This window comes from Somniosus microcephalus, chromosome 10 (genome assembly GCF_052327205.1).
Source record: "Somniosus microcephalus isolate GS21.2 chromosome 10, FLI_Smic_1.0, whole genome shotgun sequence".
Lineage (NCBI taxonomy): Eukaryota > Metazoa > Chordata > Chondrichthyes > Squaliformes > Somniosidae > Somniosus > Somniosus microcephalus.
The window spans coordinates 152,778,216-152,804,059 of record NC_140996.1 but is presented as its reverse complement, the minus strand read 5'-3'; the positions used below and the strand labels follow the sequence as shown (position 1 = coordinate 152,804,059).

At 45.7% G+C, this 25,844-nt stretch overlaps 1 protein-coding gene across 2 annotated transcripts in view; it reads right to left on the bottom strand.

Moving 5' to 3' along the window:
* LOC147111767 (PC3-like endoprotease variant B) overlaps window positions 1-25,844 on the bottom strand; it is a 780,400-nt gene that overhangs the window by 422,329 nt on the left and 332,227 nt on the right. For both annotated transcript variants that reach the window (XM_085998973.1, XM_085998974.1), the window contains exons 6-7: window positions 9,064-9,146; window positions 7,477-7,565 (exon numbers count right to left, since the gene is read on the bottom strand). In XM_085998973.1, the coding sequence (XP_085855099.1) occupies window positions 7,477-7,565; window positions 9,064-9,146 (172 nt within the window). The remainder of the gene's footprint in view (window positions 1-7,476; window positions 7,566-9,063; window positions 9,147-25,844) is intronic.

Genomic DNA, 25,844 nt, shown 5'->3' with positions numbered 1-25,844 from the left:
AAACCTCCTCACTAGACTCTTCCTCTTGTATGTAATTTGCCCACTTTATGTACTTCTCCCTCCCCCCTTTAGCATGCTTTGCCCCTTTAGCACTGCTTCTCTCACTCACTGCCCTTTTACAGACTTTCTTTAAGTGCCCTATTTTTCCACAATTGTGGCACTTTGTCTTTGCAAACCTGCAGTCCTTTGCATAATGGCTTGTCCCGCCACATTGGTAGCAATCCCCAACCCCAACTGGTGGACTTTTCGCGCCAGCTTCCATCTTGAAAACAGCTCCTCCCACTGGTTTGCTCCATTTCTCCTTGCTCATACTGTTTAAGTCCTTAATGTCCTTGTTAGCCATCTCCATGGCTTGTGCTTTTTTAAGTGCCGTCTCAAACATTAATCCTTCTTCTGACAGCAACCTTTGCTGTATACTGTCATCATTAACTCCACATACTAGTCTGTTCCTTAACATGACTGTGAGCGCATTTCCAAAATTACAGTCCTGTGCGAGCTTCCGAAGCTCCTCCACATACTCAGTAACGCTTTCTTCCGGCCTCCTAATCCTTGAATTGAATTTCCATCTCTGTACTATTTCACTAGGTTTCGGATTGAAATGATTCTTTAGTAGACTCACCAACTCGTCAAAAGATTTTTCTCCTGGCCGCTCCGGGCTCAGCAGGTTCCTCATCCGTGCATAGGTTTGCGCTCCCACACAACTCAGTAAAATGGCCCTTTTCTTTTCAGCACTGTCCACCTCGTTTGCCATAAAGAAATGGCCCAGTAGCTCACAATACTCCTCCCAAGACTGCGACTTGCTGTCAAAAGGTGCCACGGAGCCTACCGTTCCTGCCATCTTTGGAGTCCGGTCACTTCAGCCAAAAAATCAAACTCTGTTTCGACTCCCGCGGCCTAGCCTCGTGCTTTTCCGACTAGTTTACTAACCAACCCGAGCACCTCTTCCGAATACTCCAAAACTCTTCCGTCCTTTATTCTCGTCGCCATATGTGGTATCTTGAGGTGGCCATAGATGGAGACAGACACAGGTTAACTCCTTAACATGGTTTAATCAACACTTGCACATAAAAGCTTCTGCCATGAGGCAGCAAAAACAAAGACTACCACCAGTACAGATCAGACTTAACTCAGGAGAGCAATTGCCACAGCACCACCTGGTGGATCAGGTTACTCATAACCTCCCAGGTTACTACATCAAGACTGACGTACAAAAGCCTGCTATGGCTTTATACACAGGGGTGGTCACTGCCGGTACTGCAGTATAGAATCAGTTCTTCTCTTAAAGGTACATACACAACAATTCCTCCCCTTTTCGATAAACAGTACATAACATTCATTTAACAACTAAATAATAACTAATTACAATTACAATTTTCTCTGTACTATATACATCAACTGAAATAATCATTTATAAGTTCAGTCTTTGAGGAGGCTTCCTGATCCTGACTGGATAGCGCCTTTCTCGAGTATCCTGTTCTTGCGGCGGAGTTGATTCTGGCTCATTGTCATTGGTTGGTTCGTCAGCTTCCAATACCACTGCTTCTGAGGTAGACGCAATCTGTACTTCGGGTTGATTACCAGGTGCACCTGCTCGTGGTATGGGTTTGGCTTGTTCCTGTGACTCTAGAATCTGGTCAGCATGGCGTCTCACGATGCTCTCTCCAACGTCCACTGTGTACATTAGTGGTCCCTGCTGTGTGCATATCGTTCCTGGCTGCCATTTTTCTGTTCGGTAGTCGCGGGCCAAGACTGGATGCCCTATCTTGAAGCTCCTGGTTGGCTTCTCATTTATGTGCTGGAATTGCTTATCCTCAACATCTCGTCTTATGTTTGGTTTGAGCAAATCCAGGCGACATCTTAGCCTTCGGTTGAAGAACATTATGGCTGGAGCTTGGTTGGTGACTGCATGTGTCGCATTCCGGTAAGCAAACAAGAAATTATCTACCTTGTGTTGTAGTGGTATGTCGTCACTATACATTGCCTTTATTGCCTTTTTAAAGGTCTGAACAAACCTCTCAGCCAATCCATTTGTGGCTGGATGATATGGGGCAGATGTGTAATGTTTCACCCCATTATTCCTCAGAAACCCCCGGAAATCCTCGGACACAAACTGTGGCCCATTGTCGGAGCAAATCTGTTCTGGCAAGCCATTCCTGGTGGAGATGGTCCTTAGGACTGCAATAGTTTTCTCCGTGGTGGTGGAGGACATTTTGATGACCTCTGGCCATTTCGAATGGGCATCCACAGCGATTAGGAACATTGAGTCCATAAATGGACCAGCAAAATCAATGTGTACCCGTTGCCATGGAGATGAGGGCCACTCCCATGGATGTAGCGGGGCCTGTGGTGGAGCGTTTTGGAACCTTCTGGCATCCTGTGCATCTCTTGGTCATATCCTCGATTTCTTTATCGATTCCTGGCCACCACACAAACGCGCTGGCTCGGCTCTTCATTTTTACCCCTCCCAGATGACCCTCATGAAGCTCATTGAGCACTCTATCTCTCAACTTGGGTGGAATTACCACTCGGGATCCACACATCAAGGTCCCCTGGCACACTGACAGCTGTTCTCTCCTTGGCGAGAATGCTGGCAACAGTGAGTCGCCATGTGCTGGCCATCCTTTCACCGTCAAATCATAGACCCGAGAGAGTGTCGGGTCATTTCGGGTTTCCTTCTCTATACTTGAGTTTGTAACAGGTAGACATTCGACTATGGTCACATGGAATATCTCAACAGGGTCCACTGCAGGTGCTTCCTCTACCATAGGCAATGGTAGGCGCGACAGCCCATCAGCGTTTCCATGCTGTTTCGTACCCTTGTACTCTATGTTGTACTGATGTGCCCCTAGAAAAAGTGACCATCTTTGCAGCCATTGCGCCGTCATCACCGGAACGCCCTTCTTTGGGTTAAAAATGGAGACCAGGGGCTGATGATCAGTCAGTAGGGTGAATTTCTGCCTGTGCAGATAGTGATTGAACTTCTTCACCCCCCACACCAGGCTGAGGGCCTCCCTGTCAATCTGGGCGTAGTTACGCTCGGCTGAGGTTAACGAGCGCGATGCAAAGGCTATTGGCCTCTCTGAACCGTCAAGGAATTTGTGTGACAGCACCGCTCCGATGCCATAGGGAGACGCATCACATGCTAACCGAATCGGTAGTGTTGGATTGTAGTGGGCCAATACTTCTTTTGAAGTGATTAGGCATTTACATTTCTGAAAGGCACGCTTACACTCATCACTCCATTTCCATGTTACTCCAGTTTGCAGCAGGGCGTTCAATGGGTGCAGAATTGTAGATAAATTCGGCAAGAACTTATGGTAGTAGTTCACCAACCTGAGGAACGACCTCAGTTGCGACACATTTTCCGGTGCTGGAGCCTTGACTACAGCCTCAATCTTGTCCGGCGACTTCTGCAACCCTTCCTCATCAATCATGTGGCCACAATATGAGATTTGTCTCCTGAAGAACTCGCATTTGGGGCGGTTGGCTCATAGCCCATATTCCTGTAATCTCGTGAGCACCTGCTCCAGGTTGGCAAGGTGTTCACTGTCATTTTCGCCCGTAACCAGGATGTCGTCCAAATAACACTGGGTCCCCGGGATCCCTTGCAGGACTTGTTCCATCGCCCTCTGCCAAATAGCCGGGGCTGATGCTACCCTGAATACCAGTCGATTGTACTGGTAAAGGCCTTTGTGAGTGTTTATCATGAGGTATTTCCTCGATGCTTCTTCCACCTCCATTTGTAGATACGCTTGGGCCAGATCAATCTTTGTAAAGCATTTCCCTCCAGATAGTGAGGCGAAAATATCTTCTATCCGTGGAAGTGGATATTGTACTGTGTGCAGGACTGGGTTCACAGTTACCTTGAAGTCCCCACAGATGCGAACCTTCTTCCGTTCCCCAGGCGTGCTGCTCAATGATTTCTTCATTACAGGAACGATGGGTGTGGCCCACTCGCTCCAGTCCACCTTGGACAGCACACCCGAATGCTCCAGACCTGCTTCAACGGCTGGGCGGATCGCGTAAGGTACCGGTCTGGCCTTAAAAAATTTTGGGTTTGCGTTATCTTCGATTTTTATCGTTGCCGTTACTCCTTTTAGAGTCCCAAGTCCTTGTTGGAACACCTCTTTTGCGTCAGTTAGAATTTTTGACAGTCGTCCAGGTGTGACGTCATCATCCTTTTTATCAGTCATAGTTAGCGCCTGAATGGAATGCCAATCCAATTGTATTTTTCGGATCCATTCATGTCCCAGTAATGGTGGTCCTCCATCTGGTAGTATATACAGATACAGTTTCTTTGTTTCCTTGCCGTTGTATTCAACTGGCACCCTTATTTTTCCTCTGGGGTAGACTTTTTGCCCCGTGTATGTCTTCAATACAATGGACATGTCCTTCAAGGGTATGTGTGAGAATAGCCGCTCATAGCGTCGTCGATTCATGACAGTTAGGGCTGATCCTGTGTCCAATTCCATCTTTACTGGGGACCCTGCTATCATGAGGGTGACCCAAATGGTTCGGTGATCCTCCATTGCGATCACGTTGTGTAACTTTAGACAACTTAGTCTCCTGCTCCCGGAGTCCTTATCACTCTCCTGATCTTCCGAACTACTGTCTGTCAATTTCTTTACTTTCTTGTACTTTTCCTTAGTAGTTCTTGTAGTGTTGGTTTTCGTTCCCGACCTGCAGACTCTTGCTATGTGTCCCAATTTCCCACATTGCCTGCATACTTTGTCCTTAACCCAGCAGTCCTGCTGATCATGGGTTGTTCTGCCGCAGCGATAGCACTTTTCTGCTCCATACGCCATTTCGTTAGCACTGTATTCCTGTGGTTTCTGTTGTATTTCCGCAGCTCCCCGTGCTGCTGCTTCATAGGTACTGCCACCTTGAAAGCCTGTTCTAGCGTCAGGTCCTTTTCCGAAAGTAGTCGTTTCTGGGTTCCTTCACTCTGGAGCCCGCAGACAAACTTATCCCGTAAGGTGTCTGCCAGTCCTGCTCCGAACTGGCAGTGCTTCGATAACTTGCATAGTTCCGTAAGATAGTCAGCAGTGCTCTCATCTTTGTGCTGGTTTCTTTTATGGAACTTGAATCTTTCTGCTATCAGCAGCGGTGTAGGGTTTAGGTGTTCCTGTAAGATATTAACAATCTCTTCAAAACTTTTCTCCATTGGTTTAGCTGGGGTAATTAAATTCCGCAATAGGCCGTACGTTCTCGTGCCCATCAAATTTAATAATACTGACGCCTTCTTTCCATCGGCCACCTCATTTGCCTCGCAGTACACTTCAATTCTTTCCACATACGTGGTCCAGTCTTCTACCTCGTTGTCGAAAGCAGTGATACTGCCACTCTTCGGCATCTTGAGTGATTTAAAATGGCGCCTCCCGCGCTTTTTCTTCTTCCCCAATGGAATAAAATGGCGCCTCCTGCGCTTTTCCTTCTTCCCCAATGGAATAAAATGGCGCCTCCCGCGCTTTTCCTTCTTCCCCAATGGAATAAAATGGCACCTCCCGTGCTTTTCCTTCTTCCCCTTGCTGCCACGCTGCTCCTAGCGTTCTACAGGGTAATGGCGGCGACCCGCGGCTTCGGCGCGTATCACTTTTCCTTCCCCTCGTTCTATCCTCTCCACGCTTCCCGGTTCTTGAGCACTGACTGCGCCCTGTGCGCTCCACCCTCTCTCTCTCTTCCTCCCGACGACGCTGCACGGCCCCTTTGCAGAGCCGCTTGATCGAGCTCGAGCCCGCCGCAGTCCGGAAGGGTCAGCGCACTACCTGCTACCAGCACGACTTGCTGGAACACCTCAACTGGGGAGCCAGGCCCAGCTCTCCACAGCCTCCCCTGCAACTCTCCGATGGATCCCTGGGCGGTTGCCCGCGGTCGACGCCCGCCGTTCTGACTTCGACCTCCAAGAAGCTGCTCTTCAGGGAAAAGATCCCCGTGAGGTGATGCAGTACTGCAGGTGAGTTCGAACCTGCCCGTCGCCAGTGTAGTGTCTGGGTATCAATAATACTCGGACTGCAGGAGAACAATAAAACAGGTATTTACTGAACAGAGGGGAACTCAAGACTGACGTACAGAAGCCTGCTATGGCTTTATATACAGGGGTGGTCACTGCCGGTACTGCAGTATAGAATCAGTTCTTCTCTTAAAGGTACATACACAACACTTACCTTAGCAGTTCTGGTGAAGTCATTGAATATTTTGCTCCTGGGAGTAATGCTGCTTACATTGGCATTGACAGCCACCTCGTTCCACTGCTGCAGTGCTATTTGCCTGATTATGCAGTGCCTATCACTGGAAATGAGGACCTCCTTCCTGCTGTTTACCTGCTCAACAAGAACTTCCACAGCACCATCTGAAAACCTGGGGGTCCTGGCTGCAGTTATCTACTGCACTGAGTTTTGAAAAATCAGCTGCAATATGCTACATATAAAAAGTGCACCGCCCCTTTAAGAGGTTCAGGCTGCCTTTAATTAGAGGTAGTATAAATAGCTACGGCAGCCGTGAATCTTAGAATAAGGCCCAACCATGAAAATGGTTTGGGCCTCCCACCAACATCATCGGGCAACTTCCAGCCCCCCGATATACGTGCAGCATGAAAATAGCTGCATTGTCTCTGGGTTCGGCAAGATGAAAAGCATTCAGCTCCTCCACTCCTAATCACTATTGAATGGCCCCCGCTGGAAGAATGCGTGCGTACAGAGGTCAGCTGAGGACTGGATCAGGCTTAGCTGTAATTCCCCCACATCAGAATAGCCTACAGAACAGCCCGTGTTTAGTGGTGCGCACCAGCTTTTGTTCCAGTGCTAAAATTCAGCAAAGAGGAACATTTAACCATCTGTGTATCACAGTATTTACCAGACCTGTTGGCATGAGACAAAGATGAGTGCTAGCTGGCAAAGTACAAGGCCTAATATACACACGCCTTGGAGTTCATTACTGTCATTGGATTGCTGTGCTTTCTGTGTAACATTCAGCTTTACTGTCTTTAATAAAGGAAACAAACCCGATTTAAAAATATAAGTGACAGTCGCATCAGCAGCAGGAATAAGAGTGACACAGAAAGGCAATTAAAATTGAAAATGAATGTTCTGGAGAGTATACCAGGGGTTTCACAACAGTGTGACAGCCAATCACAGCAATACTATTGTTTCACTCCTGATCTAATGTGTTTATAATGCTGCAGCTAGGATCTTTTTTGTGCTGGGAATGCTGAAAGTCAAGTTTTATATTTAGAAAGTTGCTGACAAAAACTTTATTAAAATCAGAAGAAAGTGGCAATGGACCTGTGCTGTATAATCAAAATGGCATTGCTGCGATCTGTTAGCATCAGAACGCACACTTGCATATCATTTTCAATTGGCCAGTGTGCCACTCAGCAAAACTGCAGTTACAATCTTACCAGAAATAATGCAATGGCACTACAAAAAAGATATAGAACTCTATTCACATTCTTCCCGCTGCATTTGTAAATTTAATTACCTCCAATCTTTGCATTGTATGCAATTCCAACCCCACAGAAGCGGTTGTTGGCCTCCATTGCCACTTCTCCTGCACATTTTGTTCCGTGACTTGGTAACATGAAAAGAAACACAAGAGCAGAGCCCATGTGATGAGTGTGATATGTCTAAAGGACGTCTCTGCAACAAAGCTAGGAATTTCCAGCCTTGATTCAGAAATAAAAGAATTGACTTTATATTACCCCATCAGTCTTTCATGTGGAAATAACAATATCAACAAACAAGCTGAATATATTGTACTGATGGAAACCCACAGTTACTCTACATCAATATATTGCTTCAATCTGATATGTCAACATTTAGTTGATATTTACTGAAAAGATGCCTGAATATGTTAATTTTTGATTAAAACATTTTTAGCTACAATGTTGTTACCTAATTTCTTTATTCACAAGAGAAAATGGAGGCCCCCACAATCTGGATGTCTTGTATTTTATAGAGAATGCAAAAGGGGAAGCTGCAAAGAGAGAATTGGAAAAACAAACAAACATTCCCGAGGTGATAGAGATGTGGATTGTGGATTTAGTAGCAAAGGGAGATGTGGGGCAGAGGAGGGTGTGGTTTTGGAGGTGAAAAGAAAGTTATGTTAGCAGCAGATTGGATGTGGGGAAGGAGGTTGAGCTCGAGGTTGGGCAGTATGCCAAAGTTCTGCACCTCAGAGCCTGAGCTGGCAGCCAGGAGGAAAGGCTGAAGGTTGTGTCGGTGTTTTCAGAAGCCAAAGTAGACGGCCTTTGCCTTTGTTGACAATTAGCTGGTGGTCCTATTAAATTAAAACTAAGCCAAATGTCACTGATGGGAGTATTTGCCAGTTGGGGCAATGTCCAACAAGCCAAACATGTGCAAGTCACCAGCACCAATAATACCGCTTCTATCAGCTGTACCTTCCAGGAAAATAAAAAAAATGTTAAAAATCTTTGAAAATTATACAGGTTGATTTAAGAAGAAAAATGGATGAAGAACAAAATTGTGGATGCTGGGTCAATTGAAATTTCCAAGACTGAGGTTGATAGATTTTTGTTAGGTTAGGGTATCAAGGGATAAGGCGGGTAAATGGAGTTCAGGTACAGATCAGCCATGATCTAACTGAATGGTGCAACAGGCTCGAGAGGCTGAATGGCCAACTCCTGATCTTATGTTCTTTTGATACACTAGCAGGAATGACAGCATAAGATTAATAAAATGAGGGAAAACTTCCTTTGCATTCCAACTGTAGAAAACGTGGTTATAAAGAACGGATTTAAAACTTTGTTACACTTAGCACATAAAGAATACCTTCCTCCACAGTACTGTAGTATGGATCATAACCGATCAATTCGCAAGTCTTATAATGCTGAACAACTATTGCATCTGTTTAGGGTTTATCCATAAAAGATCCATTGTCTACTATTACCCATTAATATCGATAAAATAAGGTTACAACTTTTTCACTTCCATTGATAAATATTTTCAGCTGTACGCCCTTTGTATTATTTTACTCGAATGGATTTCTGCTTCAAGATCGACTCAGAAGAAATAATTTGATACTAAATATTCTGTTGAAATATCTTACCCATTAGAGGCATCTGCATAATTTGGAACTGGATCATGCTGATCATCAAAATGGTCATTGAAATCAAAGCTGGCATTAGGATCCTGTGAAAATACAATAGTGAAGTTAACACATTTCTTTATAGAGTGTAATGGCACTAAACACATTTCAACTAGTATAATACCTTTTCCCTAAGCCAATTAGTTTTTTAAGTGCTTTGAAAGTATGTTGACTACTATTCCTTGACCTCAACCTTGAGTATTCAGACTCTCAAGCTTGCAGTTACTGCAAACTTTCAATAAAGTGGCCACAAAACCACTTTGCTGGATGTTTGTGTTTACAGGGTATTTACAACATGAAGTATTCTGCCAATAGTATATTCCTGAGTTTGCTGACTACAGACATTGACAATGCAAATATAGGTACACATGCAAAATTGATTAACTCTAATTAACTGATACTGCGCTATTTGTGAAACTTTTCTAATTCACAAAGCTTTACAGAAAACTGAATTACAGGAACTTCAATCTCCTGCTACTGACATTAAAACAGCACAAGTAACACAGCATTGGTATGGATTACATTTTTATAATTTGTTTGGGTGTGTGTTTAGTGCTCATCAAGTTGATAAATGCCCATATTAGAAAATGAGCCACATTTTCACTTATGATACCAATACCAGCATCGAGCAGTACCAGGTAGATTCAGAGTAAAGCTTCCTCCACTTTGCTCAGAGTCAGGTTTCCCACTAGAAGCAGGGCAGGGCAAGACTGCAGGCTGCCGTTCTAACCCTGCAGTGGTCCCATCCCATTTTCCTAGGGTGGGATTAATTTGTTATGCAGAGTGAGCTCACAGTGCTCTGATTCGGTGCCCACCACTTAAAGAATGGAAATTCAATACAGCTTCAGAGTCTGAATTTCTGCAGCTGCTTAAAGGGGCAGGGGCCTATTTTAAATTATGGCAGTAGTGAGCCAGCATTGCAGCAAATCTGTCTGGGGGAGCAGCAGTGTCAAAAAACCCTGAATTCTCAGAGTCTCTTGTAAAGGTAAGGGCAAGGAGGGGCTAGCTACTGGGAAGTGAAGATAGAGGGTCCCACAGAAAGGTGGTTGCAGACATTATAGAAAGATGTATCGATGACAGTCAATGCCACCTCCACCATTCCCTACAACAGCGACCCATTGCAGGAAAAAGATCAATGATCTCACGAGGATAGCTAAGCTAGGCAGCAGCAGAAAGACACACCTTATAATCACATGTAAGAAGCAATGGTTCCCAGATTCAGCCACCTTGTCCTCACCGTGTTAGGCACAAGATACTATGAGACTCCCACACACCCTCTTTTCTCCACTGCAATTATTTCCTCACTGGCTGCCTAAGATGAAGGGTCATAGTAAAGGGCTCACATCAAAAGCGATTGCTACTTGCTTGCACCTGTAAGCACTCACATCATTGACACCCGAGTGCCTTTCGAATTCCATGATAGTGGAGACCACTCTCTTTGCACAGGAGAAAGTTGTCCACTTTCAGCAACAGATATCAGTCACTGGGGGAGGAAACTTCACCATTCATTCTCTCACTCTGCAAAGAGGAAGCCCTGAAACTCCTGGGAAGGCATGTAGGAGACTCAGTGAGAGATGGGGAAGTAGGATGTGAGCTGCCACATGTAGGTGGATCACAGTATTTATCTTCTTGTATCCCTACAGCTACTTCATTGCCCCACAATCTGACATTAACACACAGTCTAGATTTAATTAATTAAAGGGTAAGACATGGTAGGACAGCGCAGCCCCGTGATATGCTCCTCCTGCGATATGTGGGAACTCGGGGACACTTCCTGTGTCCCTGACAACTACGTGTGCAGGAAGTGCATCCAGCTGCAGCTACTGACAGACCGCATTGCGGCGCTGGAGCTGCGATTGGATGCATACTGGAGCGTTCACGATGCTCAGGACATCGTGAATAGCACGTTTACGGAGTTGGACACACCGCAGGTAGAGGTTGGACAGGAAGAAAGGGAACGGGTGACCAACAGGCAGAGTACTAGGCGCAGGCAGGTAGTGCAGGAGTCCCCTGTGGCCATCCCCTTCTCCAGCAGATACATCACTTTGGGTACTGTTGGGGGGGATGGCTTATCAGAGGAATGCAGCAGCAGCCAACTTCCTGGCACCAGGGGTGGTTCTGCTGCACAGGACAGGAGGAAAAAGAGTGGTAGAGCTATAGTAATAGGGGATTCTATTGTAAGGGGAATAGATAGGCGTTTCTGCGGCTGCAAACGAGACTCCAGGATGGTGTGTTGCCTCCCTGGTGCAAGGGTCAAGGATGTCTCCGAGCGGCTGCAGAACATCTTGGAAGGGGAGGGTGAACAGCCAGTTGTCATGGTGCATATAGGCACCAACGATATAGGTAAAAAGCGGGATGAGGTCCTAAAAGCGGAATATAGGGAGTTAGGAGATAAATTAAAAAACAGGACCTCAAAGGTAGTAATCTCAGGATTGCTACCAGTGCCACGTGCTAGTCAGAGTAGAAATAGAAGGATACTTCAGATGAATACGTGGCTAGAGGAATGGTGCCAGGGGGAGGGATTCAAGTTCCTGGGACATTGGAACCGGTTCTGGGGGAGGTGGGACCAGTTCAAACCGGACGGTTTGCACCTGAGCAGGGCTGGAACCGATGTCCTAGGGGGAGTGCTTGCTAGTGCTGTGGGGGAGGGTTTAAACTAAAATGGCAGGGGGTTGGGAACCTGAGCAGGAAGACAGAGGAAAGGGAAACAAGGATAAAAGCAAAAGATAGGAAGGAGAAAAACAAAAGTGGCAGTCAGAGAAATCAACGATTTAAATCAAACGTGGCCACAGTAAATAATAATTCTAATAGGTCTAAGAGCGTTAAAAAAACAAGCCTGAAGGCTTTGGGGGAGAAATTGGGTGAGTAGCGCCACCTGTTAGTGCCTAAAGAGGCAGTCAGTGGCTGTAGCGCCACTGGCTGCGTCTCCCGCGATATTCAGTAGGGGCGCTAATGGTGGCGTTAGGCATTTGCGCTGCGCCGCCACCGATGACGTAATCGGTGTGCGCAGCGCCCCATTCGCGCCCCGTTCGCGATATTTGGAAGCGAATGGCATCCGCGCCCGGTTCACGGGGCCTTACTGTGCCGGCAGCGGTGCAAGTTAAGGTGGAGGTGCGGAGCGGCCGCCTTTTCGGCGGCCGCCTGCCAGCACCTCCGTCCCCGACCTCCTAACCACTCCCCCGCAGCATTGCCGGCTGTTTCCGAGAGCCCGGTGCTTCTCCTTGGTGCCGGGCTCATTTGCCGGCACTCACGAGCGGGGATCGCGCTGTTGTAGGCACCTCCCCCTTAACAGTGGGAGGAAGGCCTGCAGTACCGCAGCGTGCCGTGCCGCAGCGTGTGGCACTGCGGCACGTTGCGCTGCGATATTCAGTTTCAGCGCCCTAAGAGGGACGCGGAGCGCCTCGAGCCTCGCCCCGTGTCCCTCGAGCAGCAATGAAACTGAATATCTGACGATCACTAAAGCCTCGAATGCTGCGCTAAATCCTGCGCTCAGGCGACTTTTGCGCCCCAACCCAATTTCTAGGCCTTTGTGTCTTAATGCGAGGAGCATTTGTAATAAGGTGGATGAATTGGCTGCGCAAATAGAGGTAAACGAATACGATTTGGTTGGAATTACGGAAACGTGGCTCAAGGATGGCCAAGACTGGGAACTCAACATCCAGGGGGATTCGATATTCAGGAAAGATAGGCAAAAAGGAAAGGGAGGTGGGGTAGCATTACTGGTTAAAGAAGGGATTAACACAATTGTAATGAAGGATATTAGCTCTGATGAGGTGGAATCTGTATGGGTAGAATTGAGAAATACTAAGGGGAAAAAAACATTAGTGGGAGTGGTATATAGACCTCCAAACAGTAAGGCGGAGGTTGGGGTGGCATTAAAAGGGAAATTAAAGAAGCGTGCAATAAGGGCACAGCTGTCATCATGGATGACTTTAATCTACATATAGATTGGGCCAACCAAATTAGTAACAATACTGCGGAGGAGGAATTCCTGGAGTGTTTACGGGATGGTTTCCTGGACCAATATGTGGAGGAACCAACCAGAGATCAGGCCATCTTAGACTGGGTATTATGTAACGAGAAAGGATTAATTAGCAATCTTGTTGTACGAGGCCCCTTGGGTCGGAGTGATCATAATATGATTGAATTCTTCATTAAGATGGAGAATGAAGTAGTTGACTCAGAGACTAGGGTCCTCAATTTAAATAAAGGAAACTACGATGGTCTGAGGAGCGAGTTGGGTAGGATTGATTGGGGAATGTCACTCAAAGGGTTGACGGTGGATAGGCAATGGCAAACATTCAAAGACCGAATGGATGAGCTACAGAATTTGTTCATCCCAGTTTGGCATAAAAATAAAACAAAAAAGGTGACTCAACCATGGCTAACAAGGGAAATTAGGGATAGCATAAGATCCAAGGAGAGGACATATAAATTGGCCAGAAAAAGCAATAATCCTGAGGATTGGGAGTAGTTTAGGATTCAACAAAGGAGGACAAAGGGATTAATTAAGAAAGGGAAAATAGAATATGAGAGTAAGCTTGCAGGGAACATAAAAACTGACTGTAAAAGTTTTTATAGATATGTGAAGAGAAAAAGATTGGTGAAGTCAAGCGTAGGTCCCTTGCAGTCAGAATCGGGGGAATTTATAATGGGGAACTAAATACATATTTTGGTTCTGTCTTCACAAAGGAGGACACAAATAACCTCCCAGAGATGCCGGGGAACATAGGGTCTGATGAAAGGGTGGAACTGAAAGAAATCAGTATTTGTAGGGAAATGGTGTTAGGAAAACTGATGGGACTGAAGGCCGATAAATCCCCAGGGCCTGATAATCTACATCCCAGGGTACTTAAGGAAGTGGCCCTAGAAATAGTAGATGCATTGCTGGTCATCTTCCCAACTCGATAGACTCTGGAACAGTACCCATGGATTGGAGGGTAGCTAATGTTACCCCACTATTCAAAAAAGGTGATAGAGAAAAAGCGGGGAATTATAGACCGGTAAGCCTGACATCGGTAGTGGGGAAAATGCTAGAGTCCATTATAAAAGATGTAATAGCAGAGCACTTGGAAAACAGTGACTGGATCGGACAAAGTCAACATGGATTTACAAAAGGTAAATCATACTTGACTAATCTACTGGAATTTTTTGAGGATGTAACTGGTAAAATAGATAAGGGAGAACCAGTGGATGTGGTGTATTTGGACTTTCAGAAGGCTTTCGATAAGGTCCCGCATAAGAGATTAGCGTGCAAAATTAAGGCACATGGGATTGGGGGCAAGGTATTGACTTGGATAGAGAACTGGTTGGCGGACAGAAAGCAAAGAGTTGGAATAAACGGATCGTTTTCCGAGTGGCAGGCAGTGACTAGTGGGGTACCGCAAGGATCGGTCCTAGGACCCCAGCTGTTCACAATATATATTAATGATCTGGACGAGGGAATTGGATGTAATATTGTAAGAATTCGCAATAATTTACAGTTCTGAAGATTAATTTTTTTTGATTAAAGAATCCCTGGGCGTTGTGCTTTTAAATTTCCAGGGATAAAAATGGCTGTCATACCACATGGCTGAAGACAAAGGGGCTTGGAAAGCAGCTTTCTGTGTCTGGAAGTAAGGTTCAATGGAGACAAAACGTTACCACAGGACAATGCTTTGTTTACAAAGCAATTGAATGCTATTAGCATTTGTTTGTATATCGAGTGCATACATCTAAACTGCAGAAGAGACTTTTGTATCTTGAATGGGATCCGTTTAAGAACTGAATGGGTCTAAATCACCTAGCATTCTGGACAATAGAGCAGTTGAATTTCCCTTTTGTTTCAGCCCAGGGAGCTCCGGAAGACACATTAACCCAGTCCAACCACTCTGAGTTAGCCAATCACAGCTTTCTCTTGTGTATTGGACCCTTTGGGCGGGGAATTTTGCACACAGCCCTTGCAGGGCAGAACAGCAGGACCTCACCAGGTATAAAGATAGCTGCTGAGAAGCTATCACTCTCTTTTTACTTCGCTGGACCACAGGTGAGCAGGGTGTTCTGACTCCTCGGCAAGGCAACCTAGCAGGAGTTTGGGGTGGTGATTTAAGGGAATTGCTAAGATTGTTTAAATAACATTGGAGCCATTTTATCCCTCGTTTTCGCCATCTGCAACCCCCGTTATATAGTTTTACTGTAATTACTGTGTTCGTGTGGTATAGTTTATTCTTTTGATTGTAGTTTATTTAGGTAATAAAACTTGATTTTTCTCTCATCCAAACCACTTGTCCATTTTAATGTCATTAATTATAAGTTCCTCCACTCAGAACTGAAGGAGGGGTAGCGATTCGAAACCGCTGTTTGTAAATTGGTTTAGAGTGCAGCAGCAAAAGCCTGCTGACCAGGTGAATTACCGTAAACCAGGTAAAAGGTTGGAATTGGTCAGAGCTCAGAGGCAAAGGCTGCTGGCCAGGTAAATTACCATAAACCAGCTAAAAGATGCCCCCCTTACAATATCTCCAAATTTGCAGATGACAAAAAGCTGGGTGGGAGGGTATGCTGTGAGGAGGATGTCGTGAAACTCCAGTACGATTTGGACAGGTTGGGTGACTGGGCAGAAACATGGCAAATGCACTATAATGTGGATAAATGTGAGGTTATCCACTTTGGTGGCAAAAACAGGAAGGCAGATTATTTGAATGGCAATAGATTGGGAGAAGGGGAAGTGCAAAGAGACCTGGGTGTTCTTGTGCACCAGTCGCTGAAGGTAAGCATGCAGGTGCAGCAGGCGGTTAAGAAGGCAAATGGTATGTTGGCCTTCGTAGCAAGAGGGTTTGAGTACAGGAACAAGGATGTCTTGCTACAGTTGTACAGGGCCTTGGTGAGACCGCACCTTGAGTATTGTGTGCAGTTTTGGTCACCTTACCTGAGGAAGGACGTTCTTGCCATGGAAGGAGTGCAGCGAAGATTCACCAGGCTGATACCTGGGATGGCAGGAATGATGTATGAGGAGAGATTGTGTCAATTGGGCTTATACTCACTGGAGTTTAGAAGATTGAGAGGGGATCTCATCGAAACCTATAAAATTCTGTCAGGCCTGGACAGACTAGATGCAGGAAGGATGTTTCTGATGGCCAGGGAGTCCAGAACCAGGGGTCATAGTCTAAGGATAAGGGATAAGCCATTTAGGACTGAAATGAGGAGGAATTTCTTCACCCAGAGAGTGGTGAACCTGTGGAATTCTCTGCCACAGACGGCGGTGGAGGCCAGTTCATTAAATATATTCAAGAAAGAGTTGGATATATTTCTTAAGGCTAAAGGGATCAAGGGATATGGGGAGAAGGCAGGGACAGGGTACTGAATTTGGATGATCAGCCATGATCTCATTGAATGGCGGAGCAGGCTCGAGGGGCCGAATGGCCTACTCCCGCTCCTATCTTCTATGTTTCTATGTAAGGTCCAATCTTATTGTTCGGTGGCAGAGAATATTAACCGTCTCATACACACCTGCTTAAATGCTTCTTTTTCCAACTTTTTAGGTGTGCTGCAGTAACAAGGTAAGATGGACTTGGGAACTCTGCTTCAACTCTACCCAGAGCCTCCTCACCAACCCCATCCTGATATTGAAATGCCAGCCCAGATACACCAGATCTCAAGGGCCTAGTATTCAAAAGAAGAATAGAGTCTAAATTTAACTTCTTTGCGCCCATTTTATGGACTTACCAACTTAGCCTGATCTGCACGGGCTCCTTTAAACGGCTCCTGTGCTCATTTCAGGCCCCGACTCCTAAATTTGTTTGGCCTAGTCAGAGCCTGCAATGCCCAAAAAAGGTCCAAAAACTTGGAAATGTTTTATTATTTTGTGGAATCGGAAGGAGCAGGAGTTCTCGGGCCTCTCTGTTCCTCCACACCACTGAGGTCGCACCCGGTTTGGGGCGCTAAGGAATTTCGCATCAAACCCATTTGCAGGCAGTGGAAACGGTGTCCCAGAATGTGCTGCAGATGGTGGGTAAATTGGAGGAGCCCGTTATCCACATCTGCAACAATGTGAGGAATATATTTGAAGCCCTGGAGTGTGTGGCAGCTCAGAAAGGTCCTGCAGCATCCAGGCCTCAAGAAGAGGACCCAAGGACAGTTGTAGTTTCTGAAATGGCAGCTCAAGTGCTTGCACTGATGCCTTGGGTGCTAAAGTGGAAACATGCTCTATGCAGCTGCGATCAGTTGCTTCATGCACTTAGCAGCTGAACCAGCAATCCTTGAAGGACCGCTGGAGGCTGCCACCTGACAGGTAAGTTTTAACTTTTTTACTTACCTTATTGTGGAGTTGGCAGAAACACTCCTACTCCTCCCGGCTCCACACTATATCCGTGGGTTGCTCCTGGCCACTGTTCGCACCCCACCTCCCGAAGGCCTGCCCCATGCATCGCTGGACTCTGCTGAAGTCCTCGACTAGCGTCCAAGCAGGCCGAAATTACACCCTCTCCACAGCGGCTGAGCTGCCACTGAGGCCACGAATGGTGCCCACAGCATGCCGGTAATAAACAAATGAGGGTGGTGGACCAATTTGCTGTGATCCTGAGCTGGATTCAATAGGCACATGCAGTGTGTGCAGCACCAGGACTCGATTCCTATCTCAACTCTAGCTTCTAGCCTCTCTCTCTTTCTTACTATCTATCTGGTCTTTATTTTATTGTTACTATTGTAGTCAGTGCGCCTCTGAACTTGCTTCTCCAACTACACCCTCCTACAAATGTTCTCACTACATTCCCACTGTTTTGAAATGAAAGCTCATTGCGCAGTGCCCTACTTTAACTCATTTGCTGCAAAACTGAACCCTGTCATGCATATTTTTTGGGCGCAAAATGGGGGCAAAAAAAACACCCATTTCGCAGGGCTATGTTCCACACTTGTACGTCCAACACCATATTGGCTTGGGAATGATAAAGGCGTCCCTGGCGGAAGCCTGAAACAGGCATTAGGCATATGCTAATTAGGGGCCTAATGATTGTTTCATGACCCCGCTCTGAAATTTGGCATGCCCGCCAACAAAAAGGTAAGTTTTTGAATTTTAACTTACCTTAATAGGGAGCCGGAGGAGCAGGCGTGTTGGCTCCTGGCCTCGCAGCACTACTACAGGCTGCTGCCAGCCCATGCTTGCCCCCCTTCCAGGACCTACCTGAGGGCTGCTGCCATTGTCACATCAGGCCCAAACCTACAAGCTGCATCAGGATGCCCAATCAGCATCCACAGCTCGCCAGACATATGTTAACGAGGCACAAGGTCCAGTTTCGGACAAACCCTGGGCTTCTGGTGCGCACTCTGAGCGCAATTAACATTTGGTGCCCAAAAATGGCCTTGAATAAATTTCTCCCCCATTATTTCTCAGCAAATCAGAACCATGACATTTCTGGGTTTCTCCAATCTGTGGCTTATAAAAACTATGCTTGGTACCACCTAATCATAACTTCCTGATATATTTGTGTTTTCTTTTCCTCTTTTAAATTTTGGTGGTGTCATGTTCTATGGGACTTCATCTTTCACCTTGATTCTCAATAAAAAAGCTTATGAGCTAGAAATTCATGTGATGAGCGCCACTCCGTAGCACCACGAAATGGCGATAAAATGGCAGCCATTGCTCTTTCGCCAGATGGTGGTGGGTCCCGCGGTGGCCACCATATTTGTGTCCGCCTTTGCGCTGCCGGTAACTGTCAGTGCCCTGAAAGAAAAATGGTGGTGCGGTGCCGTCAATTGGCGTGCAATGCCACTTACCATCAAATGCCGAACTTTGACCCTGGGTCCTAAGCATGCCAGTTTAACCTGGCATGCAAGCAGGCTGACAGTGGCGATGTCAGCACCTCTTAAAGGGACACACACATCTTTCAGGTAAGTTTGCATTTAAGCTTTTGGATTGGGTTGTTTTGATTTTATTGAAGTAGTGGCTTACTGCAATAGATGCTAAAAGTTTTGTAAGTGTGTAGAGAGTGCTGCTGGATGCTTGCAAGGCCTCAGATGCTAAAGGAAAGTCTCTGAGAAGACAGAAAATGCTGCAAATACTCAGCACATCAGGCAGCATTGATGGAGAGTGAAGCAGAGTTCACGTCTCAGGTCGAGATGCTGCCTGACCTGCTGAGTATTTCCAGCATCTTATGTTGTAATTTCAGATTTACAGCATCTGCTCACAGAGGAAAGAGGATGACACAGAAGAGTCAGAAGCTGAAGAGGAGGAAGCAGAAGGAAGGATTCAACCCAGACAGTCCCTTTCTGGCCGGGATAATTGGGATGAAATCATCCGCCTGCGGTACCAGTGACCACAACCTCAATTCCCCTTTCAACATTAGTCCCACACCTTACCTTCCCTCTGTTACTGACCATCACAGCATCCTCTTGGCCACAATACTGAAATAAAAGCCACCACAAAGCAAACTTTCCAATCCCATTTTATACATCTATCCCTCCAATATGACATCAAGAAATCAACTCATCACCCTTATGCATTCTTAGTGACTATCTTGTGTGTGTCTTTACCTATCCTACTGATGTCACGCAGTGCTACCGCAATGGCTGCAGCATGGCTGGTGGAAGGCTGCTGACTTTCAGTGGGGGACACTGTAAATGGCCTTGCAGGTGGACCTTGAGGAGCTGGTGGCTGGGAGTGTGAAATCAATCTTCTTCTTCACTCTGCTCGCCTCCTTCTTGGTCAACCACTGGTTGGGCAGGCTGCATTTGTTTAGTGTGTGAAATGAGGAAGGCACAAGTGTGGAGTTGTGGTGAGGGGAGGGTGGGAAAGCAAGAGGTGCATACCAGAAGGAAGATAATGTATGAGGATACCAGCATTTTGTATCCTTTCAGCCCCGTCATTGGCCAAGGGTTCAGCCATGCCCCTGCCAAGAGTGGCCTGCACCATCTCCTCCAAGGGGATGAGGTGAGGCTAGGAATGGGAGATGTGCCTTGTGATTGATGCAGATTGTTGATAGGTGAATGATTGGGGGTGGGGTTCGTGGATCGAGCAGTGGTGCAGTTGTTAGGAGACGGCTTTTGAAGATGCATTCACTGATATTGACCAGTGCTCTGAGGACATGAAGCTTCTTTGGGCACTGGACAATTACATTAGGAAAAAGGGGGTAGTCAGGACCAATGCTGGCCCCTTAAAAACTGAAAGCGGCGATATTGTCAATGATAATAAGGAAACAGTAGACATGTTGAATAATTACATTACTTTGCATCAGTATTTACAGTAGAGGAAGAGGGTAACATGCCAGAAATCCCAAGGAAACTAATATTGAATCGGGGACAGGGACTCAATAAAATTAACGTAAGTAAAATAAGAGTAATGAAGAAAATAATAGCACTAAAGAGTGACAAATCCCCATGACCAGATGGTTTCCATCCCAGGGTTTTAAAGGAAGTAGGTGAGAACATTGCTGATGCCCCAACTATAATCTTCCAAGTTCTCTCGATGCAGGAACTATTCCTTTAGATTGGAAAATTGCTATTTAAGAATGATGAGAGGGGAAACCAGGGAATTAATGACCAGTTAGCCTAACATCTGTTATCGGGAAATTTATAGAGTCTATAATTAAGGATAGCGTGACTGAACGCCTCGAAAATTTTCAGTTGATCAAAGAGAGCCAGCATGGATTTGTGAAAGGTAGGTCATGCCTGACAAACCTGATAGTTAAAGAGGTGACTAAAGTAGTGGACAGGGGAATGTCTATTGATGCTATTTATATGAACTTCCAGAAGGCATTTGATAAAATCCCACATAAAAGATTAACTAAGGTAGAAGCCCATGGAATTGAGGGGAAATTATTGACCTGGTTAGGAAACTGGCTGAGCGGCAGGAGATAGAGGGTAGAGATAATGGGCAGGTACTCAAATTGGCAGGATGTGACTAGAGGTGTCCCACAGGGATCTGTGTTGGGACCTCAATTATTCACAGTATTTATTAATGACTTCGATGTTGGCATAGAAAGTCATATATCCATTTTGCCGACGACACAAAGATAGGCAGCACTGTAGGCAGTGTGGATGAAAGCAAAGGGATATTGATGGATTAAGTGAATGGACAAAACTGTGCCAAATGGATTTCAATGTAGGCATATGTGAGATCATCCACTTTGGACCTAAAAAGGATAGAACAGTGAACTTTCTAAATGGTGAAATGCTAAAAACAGTGGAGGTCCAAAGAGACGTGGGGGTCCAGGTACATAGATCATTTAAATGTCATGAACAGGTACAGAAAATAATCAAAAAAGCTAATGGAATGCTGGCCTTTATATCTAGAGGACTAGAATATAAGGGGGTAGAAGTTATGCTGCAGCTATACAAAACTCTGGTTAGACCACACCTGGAGCACTGTGATCAGTTCTGGGCACCACATCTTCGGAAGGATATATTGGCCTTGGAGGGAGTGCAGCGTAGATTTACCAGAATGATACCTGGACTTCAAGGGTTAAGTTACGAGGAGAGATTACACAAATTAGGGTTGTATTCCCTAGAATTTAAAAGGTTAAGGGGTGATCTGATCAAAGTTTTCAATATATTAAGGGGGGCAGATAGAGTAGATAGAGAGAAACTATTTCCGCTGGTTGGGGAGTCTAGGACTAGAGGGCATAGTCTAAAAATTAGAGTCCGATCTTTCAGGAGTGAAATAAGGAAACACTTCTACACACAAAGGATGGTAGAAGTTTGGACCTCTCTTCCGCAAAAGACAACTGATGCTAGATCAATTGTTAATTTTAAACCTGAGATTGATAGCTTTTTATTAGCCAAAGGTATTTTTTAAGGGATATGTGGCAAATGCGGGTATATGGAGTTAGGTCGCAGATCAGCCATGATCTCACTGAATGGGGGAACAGGCTTGAGGGGCTGAATAGCCTACTCCTGTTGCTATGCTCCTATGGAGCCAGGTGGTGGGGGCGACACTACTGGCAGTGACGTCCTCTGTGATGTAGATCGTTCTTTCTGGAGGGCCTCCTGACCGCTATGGGTAGAGGACCTGTCTTCCAGTGTTGACCCCCTGCACAAAGCTGGAGTGCTGCGTGAGAAACCCTGGGTGCCTCTTCCCTGGCTTGCTGAGCCATTTGGGTTAGTGCTAAAGCACTTTTCCCATTTATTGAGGTTCAGAAAGGAATTCAGCTTCAGGAGCTGAATAATCCCATTTGAGACTTCTTTTTAATGTTTAATTTTTTTTTGAAAGTCAGCAAGGCTGAAAACTTCATTTTTTAACTGCATTTTAATTTGTATTACTTCTGAGTGCATTGCCCCTTTAATTCATAGCCCTTTTAATTACCCACAATTCCTTGCGAGCTCCACAACCTCACTCGCAGGGGCTGTGCAAAGCTCGACCGACACTTCAAGATGGGAACTTCGCCTTGGAGGTCTCCACTAACACCAGCAGGAGCGCGTTGCATGCAAGGTAAGCGCTGCACCACCATTCTCCAGCCCCCCAGACAAATTTACTCAGCTTAGCGTGGCGGCCATTTTCAGCGGCCGGTCACACCGGCAACTTTCTTGACTAACACGCATTTTTAGCCCTATGTGTTTAAAAGCCTATTATTTAAAATGCTAGCAAAAGGGTGTAAAATGTTGCGCACTTTACAAAGAGGATCTCAATTTGGGTTAGATATGCAGACATTTTAAAGATAAAAAGAAATAAAGGGATGAGTCTGACATGGCTTTAAGATGGAAAGGAAAATAGCACAACATGAATAAAACCATTTGGGAGAATCCAACAGGAAAATAGGGGATACAGCTAATGGTTTTACAAGCCTGTAAAGTGCAAGTGTGTTCAAGGCTTAACTATTGCCCTGATATCTGGACAGATCCCCTTAGCACTTCTCTGACTGGATACAAAAAAGCTTTCATCTGTTAGGCAGTAGATCTCTCACCTACAGCTGAGGTATGAAGTTATATCAGCGTTGAAACCAAAAAAGTTGAAGAGTCTTCAATACTCACTTAAAGTAAACAAAAGGTGGAAACCTTGGCCTTGATAGAAGGACACGACTGCTGCCAACGGCATAAAGTAGTTGCATGTGGGCAGTTCTAGTGGTTTTTTGTTTGTTCTCGACAGACTTCCCACAGATTAGTGAGAAAGGTGAGGGGTGGAAATTTCAGGTATTGGGAGGACTGTAATGTGACTTGAAGGTGATATTAGGATTATGTCAGCTTGTGAGAGTTTCATTGTACTCTCACGGAGTGTGTTTATTGCTATCAGGTCCTCTGTCGGTTATGGTTTACACACGCGGCTGGTGAACAAAATGCAGGCGCAGGCTGTTAGGACTTAACCATCGTCCAGCTGGGTGGGACTGCACTCGCCTGGTTCCATTCTTATCTATCTAATTGTTACCAGAGAATCACCTGCAACAGCTTCTCTTCATGCTCTCGCATTGTTACCTCAGGTGTTCCCCAAGGATCTATCCTTGCCCCCTCCTATTTCTCATCTACATGTTGCCTCTTGGTGACATCATCCGAAAACACAGCATCAGTTTCCACATGTACGCTGACAACACCCAGCTCTACCTCACTGCCTCTTCTCTCGATCCCTCCATAGTGTCTAAATTGTCAGACTGCTTGTCCGACATAGAGTTCTGGAAGAGCAGAAATTTTCTCCAATTAAACATTGGGAAGACCGAAGCCATTGTTTTCAGTCCCCGCCACAAACTCCGTTCCCTAGCCATTGACTCCATCCCTCTCCCTAACATCTGTCTGAGGCTGAACCACACTATTCGCAACCTTGTTGTTGTATTTGACCCTGAAATGAGCTTCCGACCACATATCCACAGCATAACAAAGACCGCCTACTTCCACCTCCGTAACATCACCCATCTCCGCCCGTGCCTCAGCTCATCTGCCGCTGAAACCCTCATCCATGCCTTTGTTACCGCTAGACTTGACTATTCCAATGCACTCCTGGCTGGCCTCCCACATTCCACCCTACGTAAACTTGAGATCATCCAAAACTCGGCTGCCCGTGTCCTAACTCGCATCAAGTCCCGTTCACCCATCACCCCTGTGCTCGCTGACCGACATTGGCTCCCGGTTAAGCAACGCCTCGATTTCAAAATTCTCATCCTTGTTTTCAAATCCCTCCATGGCCTCACCTTTTCTATCTCTGTAATCGCCTTCAGCCCCACAACCCCCCCGAGATATCTGCGCTCCTCTAATTCTGCCCTCTTGAGCATCCCTGATTATAATTGCTCAACCTTTGGTGGCCGTGCCTTCTGTTGCCTAGGCCCTAAGCTCTGGAATTCCCTCCCTAAATCTCTCCCCTTCTCTACTTCAATTTCCTCCTTTAAGACGCTCCTTTAAACCTACCTCTTTGACCAAGCTTTTGGTCACCTGCCCTAATTTATCCTTATGTGGATCGGTGTCAAATTTTTTGTCTTAAAATACTCCTGTGCAGCACCTTAGGACATTTTACTACATTAAAGGCGCTATATAAATAAAAATTGTTGTTGTTGTTGAAAAGGATCATTGAGAAAGAGAGTAGAGACAGTACAGAGAGATAGAGAGAGGAGCGCTAGCCAAAGAGATTGGGGAGGAAAACGAGAGGGAGGGCGGAGAAGGAACACGAGATGAGAGAGTGGCAGCGGAGTGATTAATTCATCAGAATGAACTGCTAAAATTTCCAGTACAATTCAACAAGGAAAGGTGACTTGAAGGTGATATTAGGGTGTTGTCAGCTTGTGAGAGTTTTATTGTACTCTCGCCGAGTGTGCTTATCACTATCAGCTCCTCTGTTGTGGTGAAAGTTACTTTTTCCATATTTGGGGCCTGACATTTATGTGCAGAATGCTTCTGCACAGCTTCCGATTCGTTGGCAGCAGTCACTCCGCGGATCGAAATAGCTCAAATATGGTTATTGAGTTCATTCAGTAAAAGCAGCCTGAAATTGAACCACAGGGCAGATAGGCCAATGCTTGATTCCTGGTCTGTGCTCAATTAGCCAGGATGACAATTTGGACACTGCAATTGGCTTCAGCACCACTAGGCTAAGAAGAAAAAAATCTGACCAGTGTCTCAGTCCTGATTCCTGTCCAGTGACCCTGGTGAAAAGTACAAGTGTAGACACTGGGTGAGGAGAAGATGGGCTCACTGTAGTATTCCTAAGGTTGAATAGCTCACTGAAACTCATTATCTGGGGGTGGTGCATAAGGAATGGCCCCATTGGAGAGGTATCAAAGACCACCCAGCATTGGTTGACCATTACCCTAACATGAGTCAGTACTGTCAATAGAGGAGGGAGAAAACTGGCAACCTCCCCGAAAAAATCACATATTCATGACCGAAGACTTGGGTGGAGAAAGGGAGAGATGTTACATCAATACCTAATGTGGGGTTTGAAGCCTGTTGCTGGAATTCTGAAAGGAATTTTAGGAAAATCTTCTCACCAAAATAGTGAAGGTGTCTGCAGATGGATTCTGAGACATCACCATTTGGAACCGACATTGAAAAAAATAGACAATGTAAGTGTAATTAAAACAGATAAACCTGACGCAAAGGTTAGATAGATGTTTAGAACTAATTAAGGGGGAATCATGAAAAAAAACTGCAGGAAAACTAAAAGAATCTGCTGAAGAAGGGAAGAGAATGAAACCTTTGTCAGGCACAATTAAGTTGGAAGCAAAGACTGAACCTGATGCACAAAATTCCGGTGAGGAAAGAATAATGGGCAGAGTGCAGCTGTCAGACAGTGAAACCAGTGCTGGTAATAGAGTAACAGGAGAAGTTTAAGTATGAAAAGAGATGAAATGAGAAATCCA